We start from the raw sequence: 9958 nt of genomic DNA on the forward strand, positions 1-9958 counted from the left end.
AATGTTACTGATCTAATTGGGGGGAGAAATAATAGTAAACGTAGAATTTTACAGCAGTATTTGTCTTTTTTATTGTGATAGAATACAGCAGTAGCATGTACAAGAATTTTACAGAGTCTGTCTCTTATTTTATGATGACGAGACACGGTATAAGAGAAACATTTGCATGAATATTTGTACACCATGTTTTCTCTTTTTTATTACTATTTATTTTCCTTTGCTTTCACTTCTATACGTATATGTTAGAAGCCCTCCTTTATATATGGGACGTCTTCGTGTAAACCTCCATTTTCTGATGAACCGTAGTTATGTACAGTTGTAGAGAGTCAATAATCCCTCTCATATGCCATCAGGAACTGTTTCCTAAACTGCAACTTGTGCTGCTGCAAGCCTAGCAATTGGAACCCTGTAAACGAGTCCTCCGAGTTTCAGTTTCACAATGGAAATTACAAAGTTTTCATTTTTGAGATAATGTTGAACTGAAAATCTGACCTAAAAGGAGAACATGAAACATAGTCAAGTCCGATTTCAGCAAAGAATGCAACTGAAGAAGGCTCCCCACCATGCTCCCCACATATTCCAACCTGATAATTAATATAATGTTTTAAGGCCATTTTTTGATTTTGTAAGAATGACTAAGATGTGTAACAAAAAAACTTTAATTTAAATTTCTATTGGTAAGTACTACTTACCTTCAAGTTTGGTCTAGCAGCACGACCCTTCTCTGTGCAAATCTTGATTAGTTGACCCACACCTTTTTGGTCAAGTACCTGCAATTGTTGTCAACAATTCAAATTCACGCAACCGTCCTTCATATAGTGAGTAAATGACCAAACAAGCATTAGGCAACTAACCTCGAATGGATCATGCTGCAGAATCCCACTGGATAGGTATATAGGAAGAAATTTGCCAACATCATCTCTACTATATCCAAATGTCATTTGAGTAAGGTCATTGGTTCCAAACGAAAAGAATTCTGCTTCCTTTGCAATCTAGATGAACCAAATATCAAATTAGAAAGGAAAGGACAAATGATCCTTTTAATTGTTGTGCTGTAATTATAAATCTACAATACACTTCTCAGTTCTCAGTCTAATCTCTAAGGCTAATTACAACCCGACTGAAAATGGAAAAGAAGATTGTTTTTCTTTACCACATTCATAAATATTTTTTGCTAGAGCTTAAGAGTGAATCTTCAAGACATCAGGATATAAATGTTACCTCATCTGCAACTAGTGCAGCCCTTGGAACTTCAATCATAGTTCCAACCTTATAGCTTAAAGAAGAACCCATCTCAGACAACACTTTATCAGCAACATTCCTTATTAAATTCACTTGATGCCTTAACTCCTGCCAATTTAAAATTCGGGGGCTTATATCATGTAATCATTACATCAAAGGGGCTTCATTAAGATCAAAACCTAAAATAGTGATTGGCATCGTATTTCAAGAGAGATACAGTTAAGGAAAAAGGAATACAAGGCAATGTCTCTAAGTATAACATTAACTGAGATTTGACTCATAAATTATAGTGTTAACTAAGTTTTTAGTCCCTAAACATTTTTGAAATTAAGTTTTTAATTCCTAAACTTTTGTTTAACTGGTCAAGATCCTTAAACTTTTAGAAATTTTAGTTTAATCCCTGAACACAAGTTTGAACCTATTATTTTTATTTATTTAATGAGATTTGCAAGACTAAAAACTGAGTTTTCAAAAGTTTTGGGACTGAAAACCTTAATGGAAAAAAGTTGAGGACATTGATCAGTCAAACAAAAGCTTAGGAACTAAACCTTAATAGAAAAAGGTTGAGAGACTTTAACCGGTCAAACAAAAGTTTAGGGATTAAAAATTGAATTTCAAAAAAGTTTAAGAACTAAAAACTTAGGTAATCCTAAATTATACATGCATACATGATTAGATGCATTTGAAACAAATTAAAAGACACAAACAAGAGAAGAAATAAGTAAGAAAAAGGACCATACCTGAGGTGTACCGATAAGTGGAACCATTATCTCCGGAAGAACTGTAATACCATGGTTACTCACTGAAACAGCAGCCTGAAAGATTGCACGGGCCTGCATCTCAGTCAGTTCTGGGTATGAAATTCCCAGCCTGTTCACAGAATTTCAATTGACAAATATAAGGAAATGCAAACCAAATACCAATCACCAGTCATATGAAATGGATAGTTATCTGTCATGCACAAGTGCACAACACAAGCATCGTCACATGAGGACAAACCTGCAGCCACGAAAACCAAGCATGGGATTCACTTCTGATAATTTTTCTATCCTCGAGAAGATTTCTTCTTCTTTCATTCCTGTCTCAGAAGTTAGTTCACTGACAATGTGTTCCAGGTCACCCTCTGGAAGAAATTCATGAAGTGGAGGGTCTAACAATCGAATTGTTACTGGGAGACCATCCATTGCACGGAAGATCCCCTCAAAATCTGATCTTTGATAAGGTAGCAACAGGTCCAGTGCAGCCTTCCTCTGCTCTGGTGTAACTGCCATTATCATCATTCTAACGGCCTTTATCCTCTCGTCTGAAGCAAAAAACTACAACACACCAAAACATGCATACACAAAAATTCATATAATTTGTAACTACTCTGTGTTGATTATCAAAAAAGAATGAAAAAGTTCATTTCAAGTGTCATGCTCATGCATATGACTAGTCAAGTGTTCCAATGAATGTGTGTTCTTGCTTTTGGATTCCCTGGAGAAAGGTTAAAAGAAATTCATTAATTCGATTTTTAGCTTATAAGGAGGATATCTTTTATTTTATCTTGTGCTCCACATGATTTCACTTTTGTAAGGAGAACATCACTGAACAATGTTGTTACAGCATTTACAATTTAAGAAGAATGTATTCACTATCCACACTTCTCATTGATATAACAAGGAGTTGAATGTTTATTTGTACCATATGTTCTGTCCTGCAAAGTCCAATTCCTTGGGCACCATTTTGTCTAGCTGTTACTGCATCTTCAGGTGTGTCAGCATTCGCCATAACCTGATAGACAACAACATGTGGGAGAATTTATAGAAAACAAATTTTCTCATATTCAACTCAACTTCTGCAGCAGATAAAGAACATTGCAGTACCTTCAGATGCCTTATTTCATCAGCCCAAGACATGAAAGTTTCTAAATCATCACTTAGAGCCGGAGGAGAAAGTGGCTGCTTTCCTAGTATCACCTCACCTGTAGATCCATTCAGTGAGACCCATTCTCCTTCCGTTATCACCTTATCCCCAACTACAAACACCTACATTATCAATTAAGACTATACATAATCACAACATGAAGATCTTTTAGTAGTATGTATACTACATGAATAGAAAATCCATGTTTACCTTCTCAGCATCATTTACAAGGATATCAGAGCAACCAGACACACAACACTTTCCCCATCCACGGGCTACAACAGCAGCATGAGATGTCATGCCACCTCTAGCAGTCAAGATTCCAGTAGCTGCATGCATACCCCCAACATCCTCTGGACTAGTCTCATTCCTCACCTTCAACAGTTCAAGAGTGCATTAGCATTTAATGATTGCTAATGGGTGGTTTGTTCAACCCAACCATGAATGATACTAAATCAAGGACAGTATTTACATCCTAGCCATAAAAACTCCAATCTTGCGCAAAGAAGTTTTCACCTAAGTCAACTCTGGATTTTCCCAGGTAAAAGAGGACAGGTAGATTATCAAGAAATGGAACAAAAAGATAAGAAAATTGATTATAAAGCAAAAAATGGAATACCAAGATGACACTCTTTCCTTGTGCATGCCATTCTTCAGCATCATCAGCAGTGAACACAACCTGCCCTACTGCGGCTCCAGGGGATGCAGGCAAACCAATGGCGATCACTTTATCCTTGTAAGTAGATGGATCCTCAAACTAACCAAATACACTCAGAGCAGTCAAGACATTTTCAACATCTTAAATTTAATCTGATAAGTTAGTGGAGAAAAATAAATGGAAAATAAATTTACATATTGATTAAACACATAATAAAAAATTTCCAGCGAAAACAATGCTATATAATGTATGTGGTTATGATCACTAATATTTTATATTTTTTCTAAATACAACTGTGCAAGTTAGTTGATGCTTTCAAGTTGTTTTGGTTAATGCATTATATATATATATATATATATATATATATATATATATATATATATATATATATATATAAGTTTTGTTAACATCAACCCTTAGAACTGATTTTAAGCACATAAAGTATAAAGCTTTTATGGGAAAAGAAAACAACATTACAATACAAAACTGGAATAAAGACTTTCTTTTCTAATAAAAAATTATTAACTTTATATGCATAAAATGAACTCTTAGAAACAATGTCAACATTTTCCTATGTATAAAAGGAGGTCATATACCTGTGGGTGGAGAAGTTGATCAAGATGCTGTGGCTCTACCATCTTGATTGCAGAACGAATATCAACAAGCCCCTCATCAACCATATCTACAGCTATTTTGAATGCACCTTTACCGGTACGTTTTCCGCTTCGACATTGCAACATCCACAACCTATTTTCTTGGACAGTGAATTCAATATCCTAAAATATAAAAGCAGTTTCAGAAGCTTTGCCTATCGGTCTATTTACAAATAGTACAAATTATAAAAGCAGAAAAATATATACAATGATTGAAATTTACCATCATATCCTTGTAATGTTTCTCTAGAATTTCACAGTTCTCCTCAAGTTCCTTATAAGCTTCTGGCATGCAAGTTTTCATAACCTCCAAATCTTCAGGTGTCCTGATTCCAGCAACTACATCCTCTCCCTAACAAAAACAATTCGGCATTTATTTATTGATACATCAACATCAAAAGTATTTGTTAACATTCATAGCATAGATTAATAGAGATGATAATGACATGGAAAAAAATTAAGTAGTAAATCATATGTAACCTGAGCATTAATTAGAAATTCGCCATAAAGTTTGTTTTCACCAGTGCTTGGATTTCTAGTGAAAAGGACGCCAGTTCCTGAAGTGTTCCCCATGTTACCAAACACCATGGATTGAATGTTTACAGCAGTTCCCTTTAGCCCAGTTATTTGATTAATGCTCCGATACTTAATAGCCCTTGGGCTATCCCAAGAATTAAAAACAGCTTTCACAGCAAGTTCTAACTGCTTCTTTGGATCTGTAATTGTAAACGAATGAGAAGATATATATTTGTTCTTATAGACAATTTAGTCAAGAGAGTGAACATGGATCAATGGCTAGAAGTTGGTCTGTCGCTTTCAGCACCTGAGGGAAACTTTTCTCCCCTGGCTTCAAGGTAGACATTCTTGTACTGCTCAACTAGATCTTTGAGATCATAGGCTGCTAGATCAGTGTCAAGTTTAATTCCTTTTGTATGCTTTAGCTTTTCTAACTTCTCCTCAAATAACGAGTGTGGAATGTCCATTACCTCAATGTAGCATAAAAGAACAATTAGAACAAAAGCAATGGAAGACAACTATTTTAGTTTAGTTTTCTACTTCTAGAACAGGATACTAACATGTTACGTTGAATGAGGGATTCTAGTTTTTCAATTTGGTTAGTTTGTGTTTCTAAAGAAATGTTGACAACCTACAAAAGTAATCAAACACAAAGCAATGCATAGGGTGTAAAAGAACCACTTACAACATCTCCAAACATGTCTAAGAAACGTCTATAAGAATCATAAGCAAACCGCTCTCCGCTTTTTGCTGCCAACCCAGCAACCACTTCATCATTCAATCCTAAGTTGAGAACTGTGTCCATCATCCCAGGCATGGAAATCTTGTAAATGTAAGGGAAACAATTAAGCTTATGTTATAAACATGTTATACACATCATAAGAGGAATCAAATTTAAATCAAATCAAAGTACACCTATAAACAGAATTGAATGTTTCAACAACCATAGCAAGTGAATTTCCTCACCTACAACTCAAATTATCTTACTATGAATGAAAATCAAAAGAAAAGGTTGCTAAGTACTTAAATCAATAACTTCGCAGTAAGAACCTTGGATTGAAATCATCAATTGAGCTGAATCAATGCTAGCTACAATACAATGGAAGTTCATTTTCTTGCATGGTTTTTCCATCATTGGAAAGTAATGGCAATGTCAAAATAAACAATATGCTTATTACCATTTTTCTGTAGGCCCTTTACATATGCCTTACTAAATGTCACTCCAAATTGATCCTAGTTTGAGGCAATTAACAAGAACACAGAAAAAAACAAAACCAAATACAAAATCCTCTTACCGCAGCACCAGAGCGCACAGAGAGGAGAAGGGGTTTCGAAGGATTCCCAAGAGTGGCTCCCATTTCATTCTCTACAAATTGCAAGCCTTCAAGTACCTCCTCCCACAAGCCATCTGGTAGCTTCTTTCCATTCTGTTGATACTCTTGGCATGCTTCTGTTGATATAGTGAGTCCAGGAGGAACAGATAAGCCAATGGTTGCCATTTCTGCCAGGTTTGCTCCTTTTCCTCCCAACTGAAATTCACACACATGCAATTGTTCATCAATTCAAAGGGAAAAAAAAGAGTAGCACTCACATGAAAAACAGACAAACTTATTTTACTTAACATGTGTAAATGTTTTATCATGTCAGAAGACTAATAAAATTACTAATTAATAAGAACATAACAAAGAGAAACTAAATTGAGTTTCCATGTTGTTCTTTTTTAAAAATGTGAAAAGACAAAGAATGCTTACCAAGGACTTCATGGCCTTGTTTCCTTCACTTCTACCTTTGCCAAAAGTGAATACCTGCTGTTTAAACAAAAGCAGAGAGATGTTGCGGTAAAACTGCTGTTAGGAAATCATAGTTACACACCTCTCTTAAACAACTCTTTATACTTACTAGTAAGGTATGAAAATGTTAAAATAATGTGACAAGTTAACTTTTAAAAATGTGATATAACCTCGTTAAAAAGTTTCAACTTAGAACTATGTTCACTGGATGTGTTAATTAACTAACGCCTAGCATGATGTGAATTGTGAGGAAGGGGGAGGGAGCAATTTCTCTTTTATTATGATATATCATTGTTTAATTCTTTACATGCATTTGATGTAAACAACTTAGCGCCGGTTTACAAACTAAATAATTTATCAGATTTAAATTGTTGAAGATTTTATTATTTAATTTCTATTTTTTGGTCCATTTTTTTTATTAATTTATATTCAATAAAAATGTAAATATAAAATTGAGAAACCTTCGAATTCATGGTCCACTTGAATATTCTTGGTGACACGAACGACTTCGGCCTTATTAACCTTTGGGCCTCCCAATATATTTTGGAGTGTTGCTAGGTGCACCCAACATTATTGCTGATGCACCCAGCATTTAATTAAAATATCAAAACTGTCCCTGTACTTTTTTTGCATTTGTGATGGGTGTGTGTAAGGGTGATCCGTAAATCGTACGGATCAACTTGATCCGTAAGATTGATACAAATCAACTTTATCCGTAAGCTTTTTACGGAACAATACTGATCAACATGATCTGTAAAAGTCTTACGGATCAAGTTGATCCATAAAAAGCTTACGGATCATGTTGATCCATATTATTCCGTAAAAGGCTTACGGATCAAGTTGATCCGTAAGATTTCTACGGATCAAGTTGATTCGTAAGACTTTTACGAATCAATTTAAATGGCTTACGGATCAAGGGTATTTTCGTCATTTTACCTTAAGTGCTGGGTGCACCTAGCAACACCCTATATTTTGAGGTCTGGGAGACTTTTCGTGGTCCAAAAACAAGCCTGGGTTTCTTATTGAGGAGTCTTGTCAACAACTTTGGATAAAGAAAAAATCCAAAGTTTAGACATGCGCCCATGCTTCAAATTGGCACAAATCATTCTCCTATGCTTTTTGTAACAGCGAAAACTAAATGGCATTTTCTAATCATAGTTTTCTAACGAAGCAAGCATATTTTTCTCTTGAAAAAACGAAGTAAGCATATTTTGACATATTACCATATTTGATGGTACTTATTGTATAAGCAATTATTATTCGTTAGTTGAAAAGATACTTAAAGATATAAAAACGCTACATAACAATGCTATAATAAAACATTCGTAATTACATGAAGTAACTATTGTCATTTGTTACCTTAAAAAAAACATCTTGGTTACTTTATACTACCATAGTCTGAAGGCACTCGTTTACATGACCATTAAAATTTGGGCAATTAATTGATGAAGCTGAAAAGCAAGGCAATGATGGTGTTTATCATAAATAATGAATAGCTATACCTTTTTGGTGGTAGATGGTGTTGCTGGGGTAAGGATGGCTTGGCCACGTATTGGAGGCTGATATGATCTCCTACTACCTCTCTTCCATGTGTTTGATTTAGATCTAAGACGCAACTGCCACTGCACTCTTGTGCTTCTTCCCCCAACAATTTCGCTGTGCTTGTTCTTCCCATTCAAAAGGATGCTATTGTTGCACACATCCGCTGTGCTCCTTATGAATATGCCTTTCACTATGGAAGACATCTCTGATCTATCTTCCTTCTGTACACTAATTAAAACAATAACACCAATTACATTCATTTTTTTTTCATTGAGTGAAGGAATTTTGGTTTGATACATACAACATCAAAGTTTAGTGGTGTGGTTCATTCATCTCAGAAAACATATATATATATATATATATATATATATATATATATATATATATATATATATATAAAAGCAAAAACATCATACCAGATTAGATATTCATATTCACTTGATCAGAACACATGCCCGGTTTTTCAATTAACTTAGTCCCTGCCTCCCCACCCCGAGAAGAAGAAAAAAATAATCAAAAACAACGGAAAGATAAAAAATAGAAGGAAAATATTAGTAACTTTGAGAAAGGCATATTTTCCTTCTTGATCGATCAAAACTAATGAGGAAAAAAAAAGGTTTACCAATAACTAAGTAGGAGCAACAGATTGTCAACAAGTCACTTAGCTGCATAGTGATTATTCAATCAAATTTTCCAGCATATGAAATCAAATTCACGTACCTGAAGAAGAGCTTTGTTAATAGTTAATATACAGAGCAGCTTCTCAAAATGGAAATGGTAGTTGTAAGTTTCCCTCCTTGTTTTCTCTCTGTTTTTTTTATATTATATTTCAATGTTTTAATTGGCAAATATGAAATGGGTATGATGAGAAATGAGTGGACGAAAATACGGTTATGGAACAAAGTCGTCTTCATAACTTAACTTTTGACTTCCTAATGCTTATTTGTTAGTAATTTTGTTAGATTATGTTATTCATACAATAATTTTTAACTTTTATTTAGTATTTTTTTATCACATCACTCGTTTTATTTCTAATAATTAGTGTTTGTTTAGATAAATATTAGTAGAATTGATTTTAAATAAAATTAATTTTATAAAACTAATTTGAAGTTATATTATTTTTGTTTGAATGAATGAATTTGTGAATTTTTATTCAGCACAAAATTAACTCAAAATTATTTTAACTCAATTAATTTTCAATATTTTTTTTATGAAGATCAACTTTTTAACATGAAATTAAATATGTAAAAAATTACATAAAGTTAATATAAATCTATAAAATTCAATATGAAACACAAAGCACACTTAATTGTGTTCCCTTTAGATCTTTCTGGTGATTATAAGAAAAAATTATAAAAATTTGCTCAATAAAAATTATTTCTCTTTCTTATCATGTGAAGAAGAAAAGAGGAGATTTTGTTCTTTTTCTGAATTACCAAGTTTGCCCTTTGTCTTACTGCAGGATAAGGGTACGTGGCACACAAATCGAAGCACAGTATAAAGGTACCCATTTGTTTCTTACCCAAAATGAAAAGAAACTGTTGTTATGTGCGTCCCAAAACTCCGGAATGAAAACATTAACACCACAAGTGTGCCTGGAGAAATACAAAAATTATTTTTTGTCCTTCTTACCATTTTTTGAAGGAATAAAA

General features: G+C 33.9%; 1 protein-coding gene across 4 annotated transcripts; it reads right to left on the reverse strand.

Annotated features, from left to right (window-relative positions):
* Window positions 1-46: 46 nt before the first annotated feature.
* LOC100797319 (pyruvate, phosphate dikinase, chloroplastic) lies at window positions 47-9174 on the reverse strand. Of its 4 annotated transcripts, XM_041017442.1 has the most exons (21): window positions 9027-9102; window positions 8723-8785; window positions 8267-8534; window positions 6726-6782; window positions 6270-6503; window positions 5660-5797; window positions 5282-5444; window positions 4939-5174; window positions 4682-4810; window positions 4402-4581; window positions 3767-3904; window positions 3358-3522; window positions 3108-3269; window positions 2926-3015; window positions 2242-2558; window positions 1983-2112; window positions 1222-1350; window positions 855-992; window positions 693-770; window positions 493-584; window positions 47-406 (listed from the first exon to the last, which is right to left on the reverse strand). In XM_041017442.1, exons 3-21 carry the CDS (start codon window positions 8507-8509, stop codon window positions 364-366), a joined length of 2862 nt encoding a protein of 953 aa, XP_040873376.1. In that variant the 5' UTR covers window positions 8510-8534; window positions 8723-8785; window positions 9027-9102; the 3' UTR covers window positions 47-363. The 4 variants fall into 4 exon arrangements, with proteins under 4 accessions (XP_040873376.1, XP_040873377.1, XP_040873375.1 ...); XM_041017443.1 differs by lacking the exon at window positions 8723-8785 and having other exon boundaries at window positions 6726-6779; window positions 9027-9174; XM_041017441.1 differs by lacking the exon at window positions 8723-8785 and having other exon boundaries at window positions 9027-9174.
* Window positions 9175-9958: the final 784 nt, after the last annotated feature.

The sequence above is a fragment of the Glycine max genome, chromosome 7 (genome assembly GCF_000004515.6).
Source record: "Glycine max cultivar Williams 82 chromosome 7, Glycine_max_v4.0, whole genome shotgun sequence".
In the NCBI taxonomy this organism is placed as follows: domain Eukaryota; kingdom Viridiplantae; phylum Streptophyta; class Magnoliopsida; order Fabales; family Fabaceae; genus Glycine; species Glycine max.

Excerpts from the sequence above, each read along its gene's own strand:
- LOC100797319 (XM_041017441.1), bottom strand. The coding sequence starts at position 8,509 with ATGTCTTCCATAGTGAAAGGCATATTCATAAGGAGCACAGCGGATGTG. Across the intron at positions 3,270-3,357 it reads TTGTAAATGATGCTGAGAAG|GTGTTTGTAGTTGGGGATAA; the intron begins GTAAACATGGAT and ends TTGATAATGTAG. Across the intron at positions 993-1,221 it reads CTGCACTAGTTGCAGATGAG|ATTGCAAAGGAAGCAGAATT; the intron begins GTAACATTTATA and ends TGGTTCATCTAG.